At 46.3% G+C, this 24,544-nt stretch overlaps 1 protein-coding gene across 1 annotated transcript in view; it reads left to right on the forward strand.

Moving 5' to 3' along the window:
• The window catches only part of ATP11A (ATPase, class VI, type 11A), an 88,202-nt gene that overhangs the window by 60,260 nt on the left and 3,398 nt on the right, over window positions 1–24,544 (forward strand). Inside the window, exons 18-28 of the mRNA XM_012637928.1 lie at window positions 3,856–4,037; window positions 6,713–6,964; window positions 8,057–8,231; window positions 9,945–10,047; window positions 10,228–10,373; window positions 11,911–11,970; window positions 12,784–12,911; window positions 14,559–14,694; window positions 20,620–20,685; window positions 21,446–21,549; window positions 23,568–23,733. Of these exons, the coding sequence (XP_012493382.1) occupies window positions 3,856–4,037; window positions 6,713–6,964; window positions 8,057–8,231; window positions 9,945–10,047; window positions 10,228–10,373; window positions 11,911–11,970; window positions 12,784–12,911; window positions 14,559–14,694; window positions 20,620–20,685; window positions 21,446–21,549; window positions 23,568–23,733 (1,518 nt within the window). The remainder of the gene's footprint in view (window positions 1–3,855; window positions 4,038–6,712; window positions 6,965–8,056; window positions 8,232–9,944; window positions 10,048–10,227; window positions 10,374–11,910; window positions 11,971–12,783; window positions 12,912–14,558; window positions 14,695–20,619; window positions 20,686–21,445; window positions 21,550–23,567; window positions 23,734–24,544) is intronic.

The raw sequence follows: 24,544 nt of genomic DNA on the forward strand, positions 1-24,544 counted from the left end.
TCTGGTGGATCCAGAGCAGAGCCTGCCCCAGCGCTCTGTCTGCTGAGTGCCCTTTGAACCCCTGGCAGTAAGCTGCCCCCCGTCCTCCTAATAGCTTGTTCTGGCCTCTGGCCATTTCCTCACACATGCACGCTCCTCTGTCCTCTGCTGGACACTCGGGGGACCATCTGCTGCCTCTGGCACCTCCTGCTGTCTGGTGGCCAGTCCTGGGAACTCCGGTACTTATTCTCCCAACTCTCAGCTCCACCTAAGTTCCCCTTGCTGTGCCTCAGCCTGGAAGCTTGCCAGAGAGTGAGTGGGATGCTTGCAGGGCCCCCCGTAGCATTTTATTTTGAAATAATTGCAGATTTACAAGAAGTCAAAACACTTGTAAAGTGAATACAGAGAAGGCTTGGCACAGTGGCTCACACCTGTAATCCCAGCACTTCGGGAGGCTGAGGTGAGAGGATCACCTGAGGCCAGGAATTCAAGACCAGCCTGAGCAACATAGCCAGGCCCTGTCTCTACAAAAAATAAACTAAAAATTAGCCAGGTATAGTGGCACCTGCCTGTAGTCCTAGCTACTCAGGAGGCTGAGGCAGGTGGATCACGTGAGCCCAGAAGTTCGAGGCTACAGTGAGCTGTGATGACACCACTGTGCTACTGCCTGTGCGACAGAGCGAGACCCTGTCTCTAAAGGAAAGAAAAGCATAGAGGGGTTCTTTTTGTCCTTCAAGTCTGTTTATTTTTCCTTTCGTTGCCTATGCTTTTGGTGTCATATCTAAGAAACCATTATCAAATCCGAGATTATGAAGATTTGCCCCTATGTTTTTCCCTAAGAGTTTTATAGTTTTAGCTCTTAAATTTAGGATTTTGGTCCGTTTTGAGCTAAATGTTGTATGTTTTGTAATGTAAGGGCCCAACTTTAATCTTTTGCCTGTGAATGTCCAGTTCCCCCAGCACCATTTATTGGAGAGACTGTTCTTTCCCAATGAATGGTCTTGCCACTCTTATTGGAAATCAGTTGGCCTTATGTGCAAGAATTTATTTTGGGGCTCTCAGTTCTATCCCATTCTTCTCTGTGTCTGTCCTTATACCAGTTCCACACTGTTTTGATTACTGTCACTACATAGTAAGTTTTAAAACCAGGAAGTGTGAGTCCTCTAACTTTGTTCTTCTTTCACAAGATTGTTTGGCTATTCTGAGATTCCATATGAATTTCAGGATGAGTTTTTCCATTCCTGCAAAAAGTGCCATTGGGATTTTGAAAGGGATTGCATTTGACTCTGTAGATAGATTCTTTGGGAAGTGTTCTTATCTTGGCAATATTAAGTTTTCCAATCCATGAACATAGGATGTCTTTCCATTATCTAGGTCTTCTATAATTTCCTACAGCAAGGTTTTGTAGTTTTCAATCTGTAAGTCTTTCACCTCCTTAATTATTCCCAAATATTTTACTCTTTTTGATGCTATCATAAATGGAATTTTTAAAAAATTTCTTTGCAGGTTGTTCAGTGGTAATATACAGAAGTGCCTCTGATTTCCGTGTGTCAATTTCATACCCTGCATCTTGGCTGAATTCCATTAGCTCTAAAAGTTTATGGGGGAAGATGCGCACTCTTCATGGTTTTCCAGATACAGGATCATGTCATCTGCAAATAGAGAGGCCTTAGAAAGGTCTCCTTTCTAATTTGGATCCTTTTTTTCTCTTTTTATTGCCTAATTGCTCTGGCTAGAACTTCTTACACTGTGGTGAATGAGAATGGCAAAGGTGGGCATCCTGGTCTCGCTCCTGACCCTGGGGGAAAAGCTTTCAGTCTTTCGCCGTTGTGTGTGGTGTTAGCTGTGGGCTTTCCATATGTGGTTTTTATCATGTGGAGGAGGTTCTTTCTCTTCCTAGTTTATTAAGTAGTTTTATCATAAAAAGGTGTTGGATTTTTGTTAGATGCTTTTTCTACACCAGTTGAGATGATCATATGGTTTTTTTCCCATCATTCTATTAACATCATATATTAATATTACATTGATTTTCATATGTGGGAATCACACTTGCATTTCTGGGACAGATGCCACTTGGCCATGGTGTATCATCCTTCCAATCTGCTATTGGATTCATTTTGCTAGTATTTTAGGAGTTGAGGATTTTTGCATGTATATTCATAGGGGATATTGTTCTATAGTTTCCTTGGGCTGCATTTGTCTGGCTTTGTTGTATATGCGTCAGTCCTGTTTGATATGCAGTGCCCGAGGTTTTAATGGTACTTGGCAGGAGGAATAGGGAGAGTACTTCTCTGTGCTTCCACAAGAGGGAGTCCCCTGTCTACTCCTCCTCAAACTAGAGCACCTTTATTCCTGAAACTTCTGCTTCCCGTTCATACCAACCCGAAGTTCCAGGACAGCTCGGAGTTATTATCCACATAAAATGGTTTTCTTGTCATGCAGTTTTTCTGGCTTGACACTGAAGCCACGTATCTTGTCTGTGTTATTACCTCTTAGAGGACGTCAGAGAATGGATTCTGCAGTTCACATTCATATCCCTGCTTTATCAATGGGTACACAAAAGATCTCATTTCAACCATATAATATATTCAGCAAAAGTTGTTGAGTTTTACTGGGTACTAGGGATTTGTTGATGAAGTAAGACAGGGCTGGCAGCCAGAGACCCACAGCCGGGAGGAGACCAGCAGCCCCAGCAAGCCCCGGGGCCACTGAGTCAAACAGGAGCTGGGGAACGGGGTGGAGCCGCATCTCCTTCAGCTGCAGGGCTCAGTCTTGGGGAGAGCAGTGTTTTCCTCTGAGGCAGGTCCATGGGCTTCTTGACTGCTCCTGTCTGATAAGGAGACAATGTCTGAGGGTGGAGAGCCAGGATTTCCAGAACATTTCTGGAGAGTAGCACTTGAGACACGCAGAGCACCTCTTGCAGCCCTACTCTGTCATCAACTTCCTGTTCTCAATGTGGCTTTCGGGAGCCCCAGGGCCCACGGAGCTTTGAACCAGCAGTGATGGCATCCTTTGGACAAACCTGGAGGTCTGAGAGAGAAATGAGGAGAAGTGTGAAGTGTTCCCTGAGAGTTATGGGGAGTCGCAATGCATATAATGGAAAATCTTTTTTAAAATCTTAAAAACCAGTATTGTCCCAGGTTTTGAAGTGGTTATTAAGGAGAATTATGGTTCTTTTACTATTGTTAGTGGATCTGGGGCTGAGGGAACAGGGAAAGCAGAAGGGGACACCCAGGATCACAGCTGAACCCTTGTGATGTTCTGGTTCATCTGGCCAGGAATGACACTTTGTGACCAGGTGAAGAAATCTGTGTCTGCAAAGTGCTCCTCGTGTCGACCCTGCAGTCTCTGGGAGAGACTCACCTGCACCTGCTCTGGGTGGCACCATCAGAATTATGATTGCAGTAAAGAATTTGTGATTCTTAAATTCTTATTTTACTTTCCTGTTCGCCCAGTGATTTTGGTAAATAACCTATCCATCTGCCTTCATGGAGTAAGATCAAACTCCCTCATAAACTCCCAGTGCAAAACCTGTTTACTTTATAAATATCGCTTAACATTGTCCATAAAACTGAAAATTAATATCTTAAAAAAGGTTTAAATGTAACTGTGCACTGTCAAAATAAAGGAACAAAGTCTGCCTTTTGGTGCCATGGCCCTGATTTGTATTATTTATCTCCAGGCTTGCCAGTCTGACAATGTTACCATCCGTAATGATTATCCATATTTAATGTGCATGTGAATAATTCAGGTCACTTGAATTATAATTCTTTGGTTAGTCATTCTAATTAGAAAAAGGGGATATTGAGAAAGTTATTGAAAATAATGTCTGAGTGACACTTTGCATTTACATTAAATGCTACATTGTATTCTTAGGAGGGGCTCCGAACTTTGTGTGTTGCCTACAAAAGGCTCATCCCAGAAGAATATGAAGGCATTTGCAAACTGCTGCAGGCTACCAAAGTGGCCCTCCAAGATCGAGAAAAAAAATTAGCAGAAGCCTATGAGCAAATAGAGAAAGATCTTATTCTGCTCGGTGCTACAGCTGTTGAGGACAGGTAAAGTAAACACATGCACCTTATCTTCAGAGAGGAATAATGGTGCCACTTGCCAGCGGGGGCTGTGGAGGGGGCTGAGGAAAAGTTGTCAGCACTTCTGTCTCAGTCATCTGTGTTGCTAGAAAGGAATACCTGAGACTGGGTAATTTATAAAGAACGGAGGTTTGTTTGACTCACGGTTCTGCAGGCTGTACAGGAAGCACAGTGCCAGCGTCTCGTGGTGGTAGGTGGAGGGAGCCCACACATCGAGGTTGCATGGAGAGGCAGGAAGCAGGAGAGGAGTGAGGTGCCAGGCTCTTCAACAGCCAGCTCTCTTGGGAGTTAAGAGTGAGGACTCATCACACCCGGGAAGAGAGCACCAAGCCCTTCTGAGGGGTCTCCCACCAGGCCCCACCTCCAACACTGGGGATCCGATGTCGACCTGAGACCTGGCTGAGCCAAACAAACCATCTCCAAACCATAGAACATCCGATGTGGATATTGGTCCTTCAGGAAGAGGCTAATCTGTCCCCTGCATGTGTGGAGTCATGTCACGGCACCATCCACGAATAAGATGTCTGAAATCACACTTTCCCAGAAAATAGTGACAATAGCATTTTCACATCATGTTATAAATAGTCAAGATATAGGGGTTTTTAAAATTATTCTTTAGAATGGAATCAGTAACTCATTCTGTTTCTAATTTTGTTCCTAGTTCTTTTCAAATATAGGTGTTACTTTTTAGATCTTAACATACTCAATGTATTTCTCATCACTTATTGAAGAAGCGTAAAATAATAAAGTAGTACTTTGTAAAAACTAATAATAATCGTAACTGGTAAAATTACCAATTACAGTTTTTCAAGCACCTCCAGAGAAAGCGCGTCTAATCGGTTCTACAGTGAGGACTGAGAGTCGAAGCTTAGTTTATTGAGAAATGGTCCCCTTTTCTGCTGTGTTCTCTTGAGAGCAGAGTAGAGGCATGGATTCCAATTTGTTTTGAAGGAATGGAGAAGAGAAAAAAATACCCTAATTTAGAAACAGAAACTTCAGGAAATTTACTGAGAGTTTATCTGTTGGAAGTGGTAAAAGCATAAAGTTTGAACATCTTAAAGATCCATTTTGGTCCCAAATTTGAATTCTTATCTCTAACCCTCCATTTTCCCAATATCTTTAATAAATATTTCCTGAGTTCCTAATCTGAATGGAGTATTAGGCAATACAGGAAGTTGTGGTTTGGTAGTTTTGTCCTTTGTTCTGTTAAGTTACATACCCTCCGAGTGAAAACATAAAGCACCCACGTGACATGCCACCTTGTACGTAGGGGTGGGCTTCAAAAAGCGAAACCCCAAGGCCCCGAGTAGGACAGGCTTGGTTGCTGGTGGGTGCTGGGACCCCAGGCATTGTCCTACTGCTGACAGCTCTCTGCCTCGTTCTTAGGGAGAAGAGGGATGTCCCATGGGACAGTCTTTGCCGAGGGGACAGCTGGTCCTTGAAGGCAGGGTTGGGGGAGGGTGGAGGCTGCTGGAGGTGGGGGAGCTGTCTGCAGAGCAGACATGCTTGGGCGTGGTGGGGCAGATGGACTTGGCTGGATTGGGGACATGGAGAATTGGAGAGTTAGTGCCTGGAGGGGGGCATTACAAAGTGATGATATTTGGTTACAAATTACTTTTTTAAAATCTCTAGCCAGCGTATTTACAAATGTCTATGGGCCTCAGTTTCCTTTTGAAGAAAAATTATAAAATTAGAGTGGTTTTTTCATCTCTAGAGTACTTGCACCTAGGATATTCTTCCCAGAATCTAGCCAGATCATTCCAGTTAGAATTTAAATCCATTCCTTTGATTCAGTCCTTTATAGAAACGTGACACTTTACTTCACATGCGTATTGAATGTAAAGACTCTAAAATATAAGAAAAAAATGGCAGACCTCCAACATGAGGCAAACATGGTTTTGATACAAGACCTTCCAAGGACAGCGACACAGCCTGGCCAGTGTCAGGAAAGCCCTTTATCCTTGGACACGTTTTCCAACCTCTGCAAGCTTTGGGTTTTCCACACATACGACGGGGGTGATAAAGTGCTTACCCCACCGGCTGTTGTAAGGAGGAAAGATCACCTGTAAGATGCTTCACGCAGGCTCTCGTATGCAGTAAGCCCATGGTACCTATTAGTTAGTCACAGAACCACTAGTATTATTATCAGTATTTTATATTATTTAGAGGAATCTGGACTCCAGCTTGATCAGTGGCAAACAGAACAGCTTATACCAAAAGAAAAGATAATGAATGTTACCACCTTGGTTTCAGATCCCATTTTTCCATTGGCGAGGTTTTTTTGTTGTTGGTTATGATGGTCCATATAATTTCCTAAAATCCTCTCCAAGTAGCAAGTCTCAGCTAGACAGAAAACTGCCATGCTTGTCAAACGCAGATCATACAGAACAACTATTTTACTTATTTTATCCGTATTTATGTACCAGATCTTAGGAACTGTTTCTTGAAAAAGGTTAATTCATCACTTTAAAAGCAGGTTCAGGTACTTTATGGTAAGATCATGAGCAAGCAGCATTGTGTTTTTTAATTTTGAGAGGCTAAAATATTTTAACAGCCTCAAAAGTTTCTGAAATCCTTTATTTTCATTGGCCTTTGTTGGTGTTGATTTTCATTTGTGTTTTGTTTCGTTCTTTCTTCCTCAGGCTCCAGGAGAAAGCCGCTGACACCATCGAAGCACTACAGAAAGCCGGGATCAAGGTTTGGGTTCTCACCGGAGACAAAATGGAGACAGCTGCGGCCACCTGCTACGCCTGCAAGCTCTTCCGGAGGAACACACAGCTGCTCGAGCTGACCACCAAGAAGATCGAGGAGCAGAGTTTGCACGATGTGCTGTTCGAGCTGAGCAAGACTGTCCTCCGCTGCAGTGGGAGCCTGACCAGAGACAACTTCTCAGGGTAGATGGTCCCCTCCTGCCTACCACAGAAGGGGGTTTGGACAGAAGGACCCCCATTTGCAAATCAGAGAACCTCATTATCCTTCCTGGGAATTCATTTCTCTCCTTGGGCATCAATACCAGGACCATCATGAGTCAAATAAACACCAGAACAAGATAGGAGCTATTTCTTTTCAGCAATCATGACATGTCTTTTTGCATACACTCGTGCACGTGTGTATGTTCAGTCCCAAACTGCTGAGTAACAGATGCAAAAAGACATGATTGATCAATTGATTGATAAAATATTTTGAATGGGATAATTCTCATCTGCTTCTAAGACTTAGGGGCTCTGTCATCAATGCTGCAGAGCGTCTGCCAGAGGAGGTCAGGAAATAATGATGCACAGTTGTTTAAGACAGAACGGTGTATGCCCAAGACTTGTTCACCAGTTTATTCAGATGTGTTTTATCCATGCTGTCCTTGATGGTATTATACTCATTGTCTGTGATTAGACTTTATTTGAATCATTTTAGATTTTCACTAATGTGAGCAAAGCAAAAGCATCTCTCTAATCATTTGCAAATTTTAATGTATTCATAAAAATATATTTCCCTTCACCTGATCTACAGAATTCCTCTTAGGGATTAGACATGTTCCTTATAGTTTTGAAACTCAGCAAAGTGGAAATTATGACCACGTTCTTATCAACTCGGGTCATCTGGATAGAAAACCACGGAGACGATAGCTGTGCAGATAAGACTTAGGTTAGCCACGGAGCCCAGGAAGTTTGGGATAATGACAGACCTCTCTAGACTGCAAGATACTCTCCTTGTGTTGTTCTAGAAATTCTGGAAATTACACATGAACGAACCCACAAGGAGAAGTGAGCATTTGCTTTACCTAAGTGAAATCAGCATGTTTCATTAAGACACATGTTAAAATGTAGTCAAAGGTATCACACCCAATAATGTAAAGGCCTTATCGATAAACAGGAATATTAGTTTCTTAATCCCATGGATTCCTAGCATCTGTAGATATCCAAAATATATAGTTTTCTAAAATCTACCGATTCAGTTATTGAGCAATCTTTCTGATTTGTATACTCTAACAGACTTTCAGCAGACATGCAGGACTACGGTTTAATTATTGATGGAGCTGCACTGTCTCTAATAATGAAGCCCCGAGAAGACGGGAGTTCCAGCAACTACAGAGAGCTCTTCCTGGAAATCTGCCGGAACTGCAGCGCGGTGCTGTGCTGCCGCATGGCGCCCCTGCAGAAGGCCCAGGTCCTGTCCCTGCTGTCCTTTAGCCAGTGGTCGGACGTATGAGATACTGACAATGTTTCATTAGGTCTCACAATCCCTGATTTCTTAAAAATCTAGCAGGGTACCGCCTTTTTAAAATAGAGACATGATTGATATAGAGGCCAAAATGCTTTTTTAAAATAGAGGCCAAAACGATAGAAATTTGAAACATGGATCTTATTTTGCTTGTCGGATCAGCCTCAGTGACTAGTGAGCGTTGCCCGAGTCAGATGTGTGAGCCTTCCAGATGGAAGGCCAGCAGAGCTGTCCTGGCCGCCTTCTGCAAAATAGAATCGTGTCTAAATCATTTGTAGTCTACACTGTAGTTGGAAGGGATGGGAACCAACATGTACTGAATACCTACTGTGTGCCGCCTGCAGAATGACATGTTAGAGAGAGGAGGGATCCTCATTTTACAAACTGAAATGACTTGTCCAAAAGGACGTGGCTGGAAAACAGCAGTAGAATTTGATTGCTTATCTGTCAGACTCCAGACTTCTCACTCTGCCCTGTTCTTGTGGGAAACACACACTCGAAGCATTTTTCAAAATACTGTTAAAAGCATTGTGAAAATATACATGGGTATCTTTCTGATGTCAGTAAACCTAGAACAGTTCCAACTTTGTTATACCACATTTTAGGTAAAATAGGCCAATTTATCTTGAATTGTTTATTAAAGAAATCCTAACTTCTCAGATTAACCCAGTGGTTAAGGTAAAACGCATTTTGCACAAACTTCAAACCCCAGGTGTAAGGAGGTGCTGTTAGCATTTGTGCATGTGTGCGACACCTGTCTGCCAATGCCACTAACAGCACGGAACTAGCTCTCCCCTGGGTAATTCGGGAGCAAAGGCTGACAACCTATACCTGAATTCACAAACATTCCGTTTGGGATAAAAATGATTTTATTTCCTACTGTCGCGCTTACACGTTTGACTCTACATAAACCTCAGACAGTTACTTCTTGAAAGGCCGCTAAGGATTTCCTCTTTGCTTTCCATGTATTCCATGGGGTTTTTTTTGTTTTTTTTTTTTTAAGTAATCAGTCAAATGACTTTGAAACGTTTCATATAAATTAATTTGTGTTTCAGTCTCTCGTCTTAAAACAAGAAGACAATGCACACATTTCCCGTATCTTTTCAGTCTTGTATCTTGAACCATTACACATAGGCACATAAATGAAAAAAGAAACTATAGAGAAAACTTGGAAATAATTCATCGTATTAAATTGTCAGATTTTATTTTGCACACAAGACAAATTTGAAAATTAAAAAAGCATTAGGAATGTCTTATTTTAAAAAATAGATGCTTTATACCAAATAGCTTGGGCTACCTTAGAAGAGCAATCTCTAACCGAATTCAGTGTTCACATTTGTCCCTATATATTTAAATATATCTCCCTAGTATATTTAAATACAGGAACAGTAACCAAAAGCTACATCATGTATTTCATGTCTCTACTGTCAAAGCCTTTTCAGCTCATGTTATTTTAATCATACCGTGTTACTTTTGCTTTACTTTGTTTTGCTTTCAACACGAAAAAGATTTTACCATGTGGATGAAGTAAATTAGCTCGAAGTGAACAGTTTTTTATTCCCTAGACTAACTACATCTTTGTTATTTCTACCTAGTTAATGAATAACTTGAGCAGAAATAAAACAGGGAAGATAAATTTTGCATTTCTTTCTTTCACAGATCGTGAAATTAATCAAACTTTCGAAAGAGCATCCTATTACTTTAGCAATCGGCGATGGTGCGAACGATGTCAGCATGATCCTGGAAGCCCACGTGGGCATAGGTAAGCCAGCGCTTGTCATGGTGGGCACACCTGGCAACTAGGTTACCCTGTCAGCTAGACACAGGCGATATCAGAACATGCAGGTGGCCCATGTAGGACACCCTCCGTGGACCAGTCATTGACTCCTGGGGACACTCACAACAGTGGCTTCAACATTCCTGTTTTGCTGTCCCCTCCTAGGTGTCATTGGGAAGGAAGGCCGGCAGGCCGCCAGGAACAGTGACTATGCAATACCGAAGTTCAAGCATTTAAAGAAGATGCTGCTTGTTCACGGGCATTTTTACTATATCAGGATATCTGAGCTTGTGCAATACTTCTTTTACAAGGTAGGAAGGGTCTCCTTGCCCTCCCCGTGCATGAAGTCGTGACGTGTCAGAATGACTCTGTGCTCCAAGGGGTCATTCATCTAAAAACAAGTAACTGTCAGAGAGGAAGGGGTTAATCTGATTACAGTAGCCCCCCCGTAATCACCCATGGTCAACTGAGGTCTAAAAATGCTAAATGGAAAATTCCAGAAATAAACAATTTATAAGTTTTAAACTGCGCACTGTTCTGAGGAGTGTGATGAAATCTGTCCCTCTCTGTCCCAACGGGACATGACTCCTCCTTTTGCCCTGTGTTTCTATGCTGTTTGTGCTCCCTATCTGTAAGCCACCTAGGAGCTGTCTTCGTGGTCCGGTCAGATCGCAAAAGAAGGGTGAAGACATTCTGAGAGAAAGAGAGAGACTATTCATATAACTTTAGTTATAATACATTGTCATAATGGTTCTATTTTATGTTGTTGTTAATCTCTGACTATGCCTAATTTATAAATTAAACTTTTTTTTTTTTTCAGCATATTATGGGGTACAGATGTTTAGGTTACATGTGTTGCCCTTGGTTCCCCCCACCAAGTCCTTGTTTCAAATATGTCCATCCTTCGGGTAGTGCGCATTGCACTCCTTGTGTATACAAATACCCATCCCCTCCTCCCTCCTCCCCCCTCCTCCCGCCGCCCTCCCCCTTCCCCAGCATCCAATAGATGTTGTTCTGGTATGTGCATTTATGTGTTGATTAGTTAATACCAATTTGATGGTGAGTACAAATGGATCCCGTTCTTCTGCTCTTGTGGTGCCCCACTTTGGATAATGGGCTTAAGTTTAATCCAGGAAAGTGTAAGTGGTGCTAGATCACTGTCATTTCTTATGATTGAGTAACTCATCTAAGAGACTCCTAGAACTGATAAATGAATTCAGCAAAGTCTCAGGCTACAAAATCAATACACACAAATCTGAGGCATTCATATATGCCAACAACAGTCAAGCAGAAGATCAAATCAAAAACGCAATTCCTTTTATAAATTAAACTTTATCCCAGGTATGTGTGTATAGGAAAAGGCAGTGTGTATAGGGTTTGGCACCATGTGCAGTGTCGGCCTCCACCGGGGTCTTGGGACGTACCCCCTGCTGAGGAGTGGGCTGCCGAGCCTCGAGAGGAGCCGGCACTTTCTCACCATCACAGAATGGAGTGTAGAACCAATAAGAGCATAGCAGTTGTAAAATAGCCAAGGATGGGGCATTCTTTTATAATCCCTTTGAATAATTCCTTATTCACTGTGCAGTTTAATCCTTTCCTGTTTATTCTGACACCTACCTGCCCTTCTGGTTTCTCTTCAAGCTATCAAATTTCCCCTTTGCACTATGTCCTCAGAGTGGCCAGAACTTAGTGGCTTCCATGTTGTCATTGCTGTTGAAATGAGAGGAATGTCCAAAGCCCATTTCATGCTGTTTCGAGGCACACAGGCCCCGTGGGGAGTGGGTTAGCTGTGCCTTCCTCGTGAGCGGTGGCTGCCCTTGAACTAACAGGCTGTGACTTCTCTTTCAGAATGTCTGCTTCATTTTCCCTCAGTTTTTGTACCAGTTCTTCTGTGGGTTTTCACAACAGGTCAGTCCTAACGTCTCATGTTGGAATCTGTCTGGGTCTCACTGGGCCTCATCCCCCTTCCTGGGTGGGTGGCCGTGGCAGGGAGAGGGGACTTGGGGAATGTGCGGGCGAAGCCTCCACAGGGAGGTGATGAGGAAGCCGGCGTGCCCCGTCAGCAGGCGGGAGGGAGGGTCAGGCGCAGAGCAGGTCTGCAGGCTCCATGTTCTCTGGTGCTGATGCATCTCGCAGACACAGGCCAGGGAGCCATGTGCCAAGACCTGCCTCCTCCAGGCCCAGGCGAGGCTGTGCTAGGTTTTCTGACCCTAACTGCAAGGACCAGCCTAAACCTGGGGTCCTCCAGGGTGTCTGGGCCATCCCGGGATCTGGCTGGTGGAGTGTGCTGCACGTGCGAGGTGCAGGCAGTTCTGCCCTGGGAGGGGCGGGGGCTCCCAGCACCTCCTCCCGTCACACCTGTGTACAGAGGGATGGCAGCCACCTCTTTTCGTCGGAAGTGACCAGGACTGGAGTAATCAAAGCTTGAAGATGCTGAGCAGAGCTGCAAACTTGCTATGCAGCTTTTTTCCCAGTGGCAGAGGGGGCAGGCCAAGGCGAGGCCTCTGCCACTGTGATTTTAATCCTAGTTCATAACCTCAAGCTTTGGAAGTCATCCTGGTCCTTCTACATCTGGAGAGATGGCTCTTTATGCATTTTAGATGTGCTTTGTGCATGTTTGTGGTTCTTTACGTATTGAAATATATATATTTAATCAAAATATCAAAAAGTTGATAAAACTGCAGTGCAGTGTTATTTCAGTTAATTTTTTCCTTTCTCCAGACTTTGTATGATACTGCGTATCTGACGCTGTACAACATCAGCTTCACCTCCCTCCCGATCCTCCTGTACAGCCTGATGGAGCAGCACGTTAGCATAGACACGCTCAAGAGAGACCCATCCCTGTACAGGTACCGTCCTCGGAACAGCCGTCCTCTAGAGCATGGAGAGCAACAAGCGAGTGGTATAGAGTTTCCCGAAAATAAATGTCTGACAAGCATCGGCTAACACATTTGCTTCTAGGAGATTCTTTAAACAGGAAGCAATGTGATTTAAGTGAATACACTCCAAGTGTCGCTAGGTGATTTACGTTGCATTCAAGATGAGCATGAAACCGGTTTGCACTTGACTGGGCTTTGTGGTGGTTGTGAAGGAACCAGGGTAAAAGCATCCATCCCATTGGGATCCCAGTGAGTTTATGGCCCAAACCATCCTTTATAAACTATTATGTTCCATCCAGTGAGGAAAAAAAAAGAGTTAACAGGCCTGATTTCAGTGTGTTCTTTTCTTCTAAAAAGTTTTTTGTTTTTTGTTTTTTTTTAACAGTAAGGTAAAGATGTTTTTCTGCCGTTTCAGAACTGCCCTCTGGAATCTCTAGCAGATTCCATGTGTTACCATTTTTTGTGGTCTTTTTAATTAAACACTTATTTTTCAGATAATTTTAGTTCCACATGTAGTTGTAGGAAATAATACAGCTGGATTCTGTGTGCCTGATTGGTCCAGTGTCCCCCAGTCAGAAACCGTGATATGCTGTCACATTCACCAATCTCGTTCAGATTGCCGGGCTTCGCTCCTGCTTGTGTGTGTGCATGTGTTCTTGTGTGTGTGTGTGTGCTTGTGTGTGTCCAAGCATGCGTGCATGTGTGCTTGTGTGTGCTCGTTTCTGTGCATGTGTGTGTACTTGTGTACAGGTGCAAGTGTACACATGTGCTAATGTAGTGTGTGCATGCATGTATGCCTGTGTGTGTGTGCGTGTGTGTGCTCTTGTGTGTATGCATGTATGGTCGTGTGTGCTCGTATGCACATGTGTGCATGCACATGCTATGCAGGTTTAGTTCTGTGCAGTCTTCCCATGTGTGTAATTCCTGTACCCAGCCCCGCAGTCATAGGCTGTTTGCTTTATCTGCCGGGGTCCGCAGGAGTCCACTGCATGGGCTTTGCTGCCCTCAGCAGAACATTTAGCCATTATACGGGATCTTGAAATCTTGGAGCCCAAAACAATCATTGTAGGTGACTAAGGATGACAATGAAAAGGCACAGTTCTGAGTTTGTCGTGTATATTGGATAGTCAAAAATAAATCTAAGAAGATAGGAGAGTGTACTCTGTTTTAGACATGCTCCCAGAGGGAACTCTGCAAATTCTGTCGTACTGAACTAGCAGGCATAAGACATCACACCATGAATTGGGGAGTGAATGTGAAGCCTTCAGTCTACATTAATTGGAGAATGTCGGGCATGTGCATTGTACTCTATGTTAGTTATTTTCAGAAGCAAAAGTGTGCATCTCTGCCTGTAAGGACATTACAGTTAAGAATGAGAGAGGAAATACTCAAACAAAATCAGCCAAAGGACATTGTGTATAGTGAAACTATGTCCAAAGAACAGTTTGCATTTGCTGCCAGAGAACACAAACGTGCTGTCTATTGGGCACACGTGGTTTGCCATGTCGAGACACAGAGGGACAGCCACTCCAAAGTGTGGCGGAGGTGGCCTCGCGGCCAGGGAGGCCGTGTGCTGACATCACCAGAACACAGTTTTCCCCCATCTTCCTTGTGCAGAGACATCGCCAAGAACGCACTACTCCGCTGGCGAGTGTTCATCTACTGGACATGCTTAGGACTGTTTGATGCTCTCGTATTCTTCTTTGGTGCTTATTTCATGTTTGAAAATACAACAGTGACCAACAACGGACAGGTCAGTATGGGACTCAGTTTTGCTGACTTAGCTATTTGGGAATTAGCCCTTCAAAACCCTCCATCCTTGTGTCGCAGCGGGAATGCAGTACAGCCTGATGGGTTAGATAAACACATCTGTGTATCTACCTATCGAATCGCTGTGAAGGACACAAGCTATTAGTGCTATGTGTTGGTAAATGCTGCGCTCTGCGGAGCCTTCCACCAACTGAAAGGAAATATCCTTCTAAGGGTTTTAGGCTTTTATTTGTGTAACTTACAGTTCATCATTAGCTAACTATCTAGGGGGTCAATTATATCATTCAGGCATTATATGGGAATTAATTTCATATTTAGCACGTTGTAGTATTTCTCCCCGAGCACTGTACTGAAGTATCTGTTTCCTTTGCAATGAGTAGATGTATAGTTTTCTAATGGTCGTTCATCTCTCTGGTTGTTGCATAATTTCTGGGGGTTTGTTTTATTTGTATCTTGCTTTTTTTCTTTTTGCTACTTGCTTCCCTTCCCACTCTCAGATAATGACTACCAGCACACACATGGTAAGACGATTGTGGGTTTGTCCTTTCTCTGTGTTTTTGGAGTGCATTACAAATGAAATATTTCTCGAAAATATTTTCAAATGTGACTTCTGTGTGCTTTGTCAGTAGAAATACTGTTAGCTGCTATGCCCTCTACTCACGTTAGAGCTCAAGTTGCGCCAGAGAGGTGTGTGCACCTTTTGATCATTTGCACTTGGTGTTTTCTCTCTGGCTTTTTGTGTCAGGGTCGCCAGTTGAGTCAGGGATGTTTTCTGAACTGACTAGATCTGTTTGAACTTCCCTCAACTTTAAGTAAAAGGCAGTATACGCAGGTATGTGAGGCCATTGCAGACGTGGATTTGAGCACAGCACACCTGTGCTACCTGAGAGAGCCAGGAGAGGTGTGGGGAGACTTCAAAGTCCTGTCCTTACTTACATGTCACAAGCATTCAACTGGCTGTTCAGATAGACACCCCGCTGACAGCGGAGAAAACTTCTATTTAGCAACCCCTGTAGCGTAACCTACAATCAGAAATTTATTTCATTTTCTGTTTAACCTAACACCTCTCTTTTCCTCTTGTTGTTTATTCCTCAGACTGTTGGGTTGAAATACAATAGTCTCGCCACATGTCCTGTGTGATTTGTTTACCTATTTATTTCATTGTTTCTATTTCCTCTTCACTAGAAGGTGCTGTCATCTATTATTATAACTTAAATCAATTTTTACTAAATTGACCTTGACAATTTATTAAAATCTTATTTGACTATTGTAAAATCTTTACATTTTCTAATATCTGTTCTTTGTCTTACTTGAATAACTCCTGAATGCCACCAGGCCACTAAATGTAGTGAAACAGAGCTATGTTCCAATTCTTACGTATCTTTTATAAGATTTCTCTGTGGATCAGGCTCTAAGTAAGCATCTTCCTGTGTCTTAAGAAGAACTAAGGTGCTGTGTCCTAAGAAGCGGGATCCAGGACCCGGTGGCCTGCCCATAACTGTGGTGCGCGCCACTAGTCCAGCACACATCGGCCTTTCTCACTGTCAGGCTTAACGCCACGTGAAGGTTGGGGACATTGAAGTTCATACACATTAAGTGACTAGCACGAGGTCAGGTAACGAACTCACACTGGAAATTTGGTGCAGGATTCTGTAGGGTTAGGGTTAGGTCCTCCCCTGCTGCTTCTCAATCCTTTCTGTCTCAGAGTGAGAGTGACAGGGACTTCCCAGGAATGCCCCAAGGAGAGCGATTTCAGGGAGGGGACACAGGCAGCCCCTGTTCTAGAGAGCATGCTTGGGGCCTTCCCGCAGGTGCCTCCACAGTGCCTCCCCCCTCCCGGGTCCCTGGGTCCCTGGAGCCCTAGTGTGTGGTTGGCCCTTCCTAGGGCTGATGATTCCCACCAGCTTGTGTCCCGGGCCGTGGATGTTCTGCTCCCCAACTGTCCTGCAGGTGCCTAGAGGCCCCATAAATCCTGCACTGAGCCCAGGGTGATGCTTTTCTGTGGTGCTCTGTCCTCACCCTCACTTGCGCTCCTGTGGTCAGACACCAGTGGGCAGAATGGCTAATAGAATCTGACCCGACAACAGGAAGAGAGGCCAGGACAGGAAACACAGTGGTCAGCGCTGCCCACACCAGGGAGCCCTCACAGCCTGGCCGCTCCTCAGCAGGAGCTTGGCAGCCCTCGCTGAGAGCTCAAGCCCCAGGGGGCCTGACATGGCTGCCACACAACCTTCTGTGGTCCGTGGGAGCGACAGGAGCCGGTGCGCAGGGCTGTGGGGGCCAGCTGGCAGGAGATGTTGGTCCCTGGTTACATAGTTGAGAGGACACATGTGTTCTGATGCACCAAAGCCGCAGACAGGGTTGGGCCCCAGGACTTACAGCTGTGTGCTCAGGACAAAACATAGTCATGGCACCTCATCATAGTGACGACTCGCAGACTGGACACTTGTTTGCATCACATATGAGGAAAGAGTTCAGAGGACGGGATGACTGTGGCGCTTCATGGCCAGCACGAGGCCGAGGGAGCAGCTGGTTTCCTGCTGTGCCCTGGTGTCTCCAAGAGAGTTGGTCTCTGTGGGTTACTGATGTTTTGGTTTCTGTTTTGGGGAGGGTGTCAGTTCACACCACTAATCCAGAAACGGTGTCAGAGGCTGGTTCTGTAGGAGGACAGCCATAGGCGACTGATGACCCTCTCGGTCCTGAAGTAGCGGTTGGGTGGTTGCAGCACCCACCTCTTTCCGACAGCTCCCTTGGCACCAGCACGCACCTCGTGAGGCTGGGGTCTGGGTTTTCTTTTCTAGTGACTGTCAGTAGGTGAAGACTCTTTTCTTTAGGATCTAAATCATTCCATAGGAATCTTATAGATCATGTGAACTCCTGGAGGAACAAGAGAACTCTTGACAGCTTTTTTTAAAAGAAAAATTCACTCATGGAGCATTTTCCGCAGAGATATAATAAGCCATAATTATTTCTCAGTTCGATGCCACAAATGAGAATCCTAAGACAATAGTTATTTTATTATTGTTGAACATCAGGGTATTCCTGGATGAACACTTAAAAGTTTGGAACATGCTATCAAAGAAGTCAGGAAATGACAAGAGAATAGCTGCAATGTGGGCCATCAACGGCGTGGGCAAAACAAACAGAGCAGCAGCCCTGATGGGACTTTGCGATCCTCGCAGAAAGGGAACTTAGGACATGCCATGACCATGACCTTGACAAAACACAACTTGTGTTTGTCATGGAATATTTTTACACATAAAATTGGCCTGGGTTTGACGGCATTTTTAGCAGGATTCTTCCTACAAGAATACTCATTCTCCGGGTGGGATTAGACTTGCACCCAGTGGAAGGTGACCCAGGCTGAACAACGATTCTACTGGGACGCTTATTACGACGGGAACAAGGCCATCAACTCGGTCACGTCCTCAGCTGAGTCGTGTTGTCACGCAGGACTGGGTCCCGAGGAAATCAGAACCAGGAGTATCACTGGGGTGGGGCTGATGTCACTTGGAAAGAAACTGTCTCTCTGTACCCCGCTTTGAGAAAGACAATGGCTGTGCAGGGGCTCATCCCACCTCCCCAGGTCCTGATAACTAACATCCAGCAATTGCAATGATAAATGTACTACTGGCAACTAACCTGCGGGCTCCCACTTGAAACAAATAAGGAAATTAAGAGGACGTTACAGAGACAGTTGCAGGGTGACTGTCCCCAGTGAGTGAACTTGCAGAGGACGGGGCGATGGCAGAGGAGATGGGTCCACATTCCCCAGGGCTCCTGACAGAATTCCCGATTCTGGGCCCAAGACAGTAGGGCTTGCTGTTATTTTCCCGTAAAAACTGTACCTGTGGCCCACGTGTCCTGCTGCACCAGGCACCAGGAGGCATGCCTGCTCGTTCCAGGCGGGCTAAAGTCCACCCAGTCCAGGGCGCTGCAGAGGCAGGGCTGCACCTCACAGGCAGAGCGGGAGGGAGACAAGGGAGCCGGTCAAGTGGCACCACTGCCCCAGACTTGGGTGCTTCCAGTGGCACCTTGTTCCTTGTTACGGACACTTGACGTCCACATTTTGCTTTTATCTCCTTTTTCTTTTTTGAGTTCTGTTTTGGGATGGCCAGTGAGGGGACTTGGGGAGGAAGCAGGGAGCCAGGCTGGGGGCTGGCATTCCCATCTAGGTGCAGAGCCGCCCTCACCTGACTATAGGTTCTCCCTTTGGCAAAAACGTCAGCTTCCAATCAGACAAGACAGCCACATGCTCCCGACACCTATTGTCCGAACATTCTTGTAGTTTGCTGCCAAGCTGCCACCAGTCTTAGAGTTACAGAGTTTTCCTGCTCCAAAAGTTAAGCACTGAAGAGGGACACGTTTCAGTGGGCGCACGACAGGGTTTCTAACCCTGGCTCTGTTGACATTTGGAGCCCGATGATTCTTCCATGGGCCACTGTCCCGGGTGTTCAGCAGCACCCCTGCCTCTCCACTGGCTGCCGGTGGCACCTCCCCCAGCTGTGACAGCAGAAATGTCCCCAGACGTGGCAAATGTCTCCTGGAGCAGAGTGGCTGTGTCCTCCTGATGTTTCCAAGCAAAAAGAAAGGGCCTAGTTTTGCTGCTGACAAGGCAACGAAGAATGAGGTAGGAAGGAGGTGTTCCTGGGGACCCCGGGTCAGTGTTCGCTGCAAAACGTCCTGCACTTGCTCTGTAGAATTCTGCACATAACGTTTTACCCCAGTAAATACATCAAAGGACTCAGATCCACTTTCACCTGGGTTGAATTATGGGGTGTAGTTGTGGGCATATTTCTTTGGTTGAAAACTAACGATAAAGAAAAGCCATTTGTATTCGCTTTGTAAACTAAAACTTAATTTTGCTTTAAAGCAGTAATAGGGATGTTCTCTGAGGGGCACAGTTGACAGAATCTGACAAACTAGAAACCAGTCGATTCTTACGTAGTGTAAAAATCTCCTCAAAGAAAACAATTCCTGTAGAGCAAAATTTCTAATCAATTGGTTTTCTCTAAGAGAAGGAAGTGTGAAGGAGCAGCCCCTTTACTTTGCTTGTGTCTTTGTCTGTGGTTGAGAAATGTGTCGTTTCCATGGGTTTCATTCGTGTCTGTTCCCACAAACTGCCAGTTTCCACTGCGTCCGGCCAGGCAGGTGCAGGGGTCTGGCTGGGTACTGGCTGGGTACTTCCTCTGCCCGCGGCTTCTCTGCAGGTTGCTGTCGAGTCGTGGTTCTGGCTGGGCTGGCAGCAGGAGGGCGGCCTCTGTCCTGTGTGTCTGCACGTCTTCCCTTCCCGAGGCTTCCCAAGGAAAGTCCCATTCCTGCGTTTCCCCTGTCCATGCCCTGGTGTCTTCTCTAGCTGTCTACTCACAGAATGTTCTAGCAGTTGTTCCCCGTCAACAACAGTCGGCAGGTGTTTGAGTTCAAAAGGAGATTGACACAAACTCTACTGAGTTTAAGCCTGAAACATGCAGGATAGTGAGATAATCAGATAAATGCCTCTTCCATATAAAACCTGAAAAGAAAAAGAGGTTTGAATGTACCGAGTTTCCGAGTGTATTTAAAGGTGGGTGTTTTTCATGCTCTGACTTTGAGACCGACATTTGTTGCGGTTGAGAGCATCGAGTAGGCCCAGGACCGAGGGCGGCAGAAAGCTCAGAGTAGGTGGCCTGTGAGCCGGTCACCCGGGCGCAGAATTTGCGGTGGGAAACGCTGCCAGGAAGCCGGGCCTTGCTGGGCTCCTGGTGTTACTGCCAACTTCTACTTAGTAAGAAGGAAACACAGTTTCTGTATTTTTGGGGTTTAAAGTGTTGGTCTCAAGAACGATGAGGTGTATTTTCTAAAACTTGTTTTGACTGTGAAAGAGAGAAAATACATAATAACAAGAGATGACGTGGACTGTTTTTCCCAGATATTTGGAAACTGGACCTTTGGGATGCTCGTGTTCACGGTGATGGTGTTCACAGTCACGCTGAAGGTAATTGACATCGAGTCCACGTTTCTCTGCTACGTGTGGGTCTCACCCCTCTGAACCCCTTGAATCGCAATCCACACCAAGGCCAGAGACTTCCTGCCCCTTCTAGGCCAGCCTGGGCTGTCCGGCTGTCCTCAGTGTCACCTACTATGTTTAAACAGCCAGTGGTGGCTCAGGTCACCTGGGGAGCCAGATGCAAACTTCGAGAATCACACCAAAGGTGGATTGAGGAATGGGTCCCTGCGTTAGTAAAGAATTCAGGTTAGAATTGTCTTAAATGGCCACTGGTCCTACCCCCCTAGTATAATCAAAATGCATCTTAATTGAAACAGATTCATGTATTTTGGAAGACTGAGCTCTTTTTAAAGTTGAGTCAAATTCTATTTAGAGTCTCATTACGAAAGTCTCCAAAGCTATCAGACTGAGTCTTAAAAAGTGATACAGAAAAATTCCTGAAGGAACTCTCTTGGGCAGTAATATGGACCCATGCCTTATTCTACGGCCCTGCGGCCTCCCCGGGGTCCAGGTGAGGGTTACTGGGAAAGCTGTTACTACAAGGGCCACCACGTCACAGCATTCCTCTCCTCCGCTGACGGCAGAAGGTTCTGTTTGTTTTCCTGAGTAGTTTCCTGTAGGCATTCAGTCGTCCTCGTGGGTTTTGTGTTTGTTTTGTTGTTCATTCCTCTGGCTCATCCTCTCTGTCCTGGCTCACACTGGCTGCTCAGGGAATTCCACTGCTCACCACCTCCTTCTTCTCTCTTAGCTTGCATTAGACACACACTACTGGACCTGGATAAACCACTTTGTCATCTGGGGCTCACTGCTATTCTACATCGTCTTTTCCCTGCTCTGGGGAGGAATTATCTGGTAAGAATTTGCTAAGCATTACATGATTGTTTGCACCTTCCTAGTCCTGCCCTGTTTCACTGGGGGTCAAGCATGTGTCCTGTACAGCCTCGATTGCTGTGATCGCGTTTGGTGAACGTCTCCGGTGTGCTGGGTGTCCTGCCTGTCCCTGGGGAGCAGTGGGGGCCAGACCCGAAGCTGCTCCTGTGACCAACACGCTTGGGGGAAGACACATGAGCCAAACAGCACCACGTACGAGTGAGCAGTTGCAGACAGATGGCACACCGTGCCAAGGGGACTATTTCATAATGACAGGCTCAAAAAAGTTGTCTTTTAAACTGAAACCTGAAGAAAATCACCATCATCACAATAGCTGACACTTACTAAAATGCCTCCTGGAATGAGGCACTGTGCCGAGTGCTTTCCAGGCCATATCTTGATGAGACCAGCCTCAGTGCCAGTGGGCTGGACTGGGCCTCAGCAGCCTGGCTCCGGGGGTGGGGCCTCTGGCCCTGGGGGTGGGGTCCCTGGCTCCGGGGGTGGGGTCTCTTGCTGCAGGGTGGGGTCTCTGGCCCAGCAGAAGGTTCAGGACCAGGCTGGTGGCCACAGGAGTGAACAACAGCAGTCAGCGGGAGGGTCCTGGCTCTGGTCTGATGTGGCGGTTAGCTGACCAGTCACAGGAGGATGCCATAGGCCCAGCAGCATCAGGTTGCTCTTTTACAAAGACCGGGGTAGGTGCGCGTAAGGATGGCTGGCGAGTGCCACGCAGACAGGGCGGTGAGTTCGGAGATGGTGGTGCTAAACCGGTCAGGAAGTGAGGCTGCTGTGATCAGTCTGGGAGAATCCAGCATCCATCTCAGTGCCAGCACAGCAGCCTCTGCACAGCCTGTGAACTCCTACGCTTCCTGCGAGAGCCCGGGCTCATACTTCCGTGGCAGCACTGGCTGTGTCCCCATGACACCCCTGTGCATGGGGGCTGCTAGAAACCGGATCGCCTGAGCAGGGCTGGAGCTGGGGCCTCAATCCGGGCACAAGTCGCCTCCCACTGGGCAAGCTGGCTTCACCCTGGTCCTGCCTGGCCGCGGGCCAGTCCAGCGTCCCCTCCACTCCATGTCTCCAACATTGAGCACGGCACCCAGGAGAGAGGGCTGCCTCTGGACATGGCATGAAAACGCCCCCAACCCACAGGGCCCTGACCTGGGGCTGCGCTGCTCTCCCTTCCCCTGGTCAGCTGGTGACCCCCAGTGGCCAGGGGATGCATCACACGGTTCCTCCAGCCAAGATACTGAGAAAGACAGTTGGTGGGTCCCAGCCAGCCTGCCTGTCCTCTGGGCACTTGTGCCTTGTCCCTCACCGTGCTGTGCCCGAATGTCCTCTTTCCTTGTCCACTCCAGTCTAGCTGTGTGTCCTTGGAGGGAGGGGCTTTGTCTCCGCACCTCCAGAGCTGTGCAGAAGTGTCCGTGACGACGTGTAAGGACGGGGCTGTGTGGCTCGGGTCTGCACTGAGCCCACAGTTCCACGTCCTGCCGGCTTCCTTCACAGAGCCCCGCGTGGGAGTTTTTTGGAGTCGTCAGTGCTCCTGGTCGGAACGTCGTCCCGAGCTCTGAGCTCTGTGTTTGATGGCACGAGCTCCAGGTAGCCGCCGCTGTGTGAGTCATGGCACTGCATGTCTTTTCCGTGTTAATAAGCATCGATCAGATCAAGACTCCGAGATAAAGGAAAGCTGCTGTTTTAATCATTTTTCTTTTGCTGCTCAGAAACCAAACGTCAGGACCTTATCTTTGCCTTGGAGATGACTTGGTGGAATCCCTTCCTCCCGTTCCATCCGTAGTACTCCAGCGTCACAGGGGAGGGTCCACATCCCGTTTCTCATGTGGTCAATTTGGAGCAGGTGGCTACGCAGCTTCCCGGTGACTGTCAGTGACAAATATCGTGACTCCCAGAACAAAAGGCTGCCTTGAGTGAGCAGGGAACAGGTGTCAGGGCCGAGTCTCTCCTGCTGACCTGCCGTCTGTGTTCCATCTCCCTCCACCCCACAGGCCATTCCTCAACTACCAAAGGATGTACTACGTGTTCATACAGATGCTGTCCAGCGGGCCTGCCTGGCTGGCCGTCGTGCTGCTGGTGACGGTCAGCCTCCTCCCTGACGTCCTCAAGAAAGTGCTGTGCAGGCAGCTGTGGCCAACGGCGACAGAGAGAGTCCAGGTACGGAGGCGCTTGCCCCTGCTGGGGCCGTGCACACTCTACTTTCCTAGCTTTAAGATTGGGAAATGATAATTATAAAAGTAGAAAAGGTTTGAATTTTATGAAAATGTGATCAGTCCAAGTATGACTAGTAAATTTCATAATGATATATGATTTTAACCATTAAACTGGGTAAAGTTCAAGATGACCAACGTTTAATTTTAAGTTTAGACCTGAACAGTCATCTTAAATGATAAAAAGAATGAGAAGAAGGATTAATACAAAAAACAATTTACATCCAAATTTTTAAAATTAATAATTACTTTATAAAAGTTAAATTACATAATTTTTAAGGATGGTGAATTTGGCCGCAAACGTTAGCATCTGCATTAGGAAACACTGGGCGTTGGTGGGGCTGCTTGTTTTCCACACTCCCGAGTTTGGCCACAAGCTGAATTCTGGCACAGGAAGGAAGTGACCCGTGCAAAGTGCGCCCGGTGCAGGGCCCTGGGGAGGCGAGGACCCAGCCTTGCTGTCCCTCCCTGTCTCTGGAGCAGCCCCAGCTCTGGCTTTGAGCTCTGTGGGGGCTGAGGGCGGGTGGGATAGGAACCCACCCCAACAGTCAGTGGCCGGGACCCACTCACTGCCCTTTCTGCTGACTGTCTACTGACGACACAATGGGGAAGTTCTCACCTGGTGGTCCAGGGCACACCTGTGTCACAGTCCCTCAGGACTTTATTAAAAATGCAGATTTTCAAGTTCGATCCCCAGAAATCTCCAATCATTCTGTGAGATGGGGCCTCGCTCCCTGTGGCTCCGACTCAGCAGGGGT

This window comes from Propithecus coquereli, unplaced genomic scaffold (assembly GCF_000956105.1).
Source record: "Propithecus coquereli isolate 6110/MARCELLA unplaced genomic scaffold, Pcoq_1.0 Scaffold125, whole genome shotgun sequence".
Classification (NCBI taxonomy): Eukaryota; Metazoa; Chordata; class Mammalia; order Primates; family Indriidae; genus Propithecus; species Propithecus coquereli.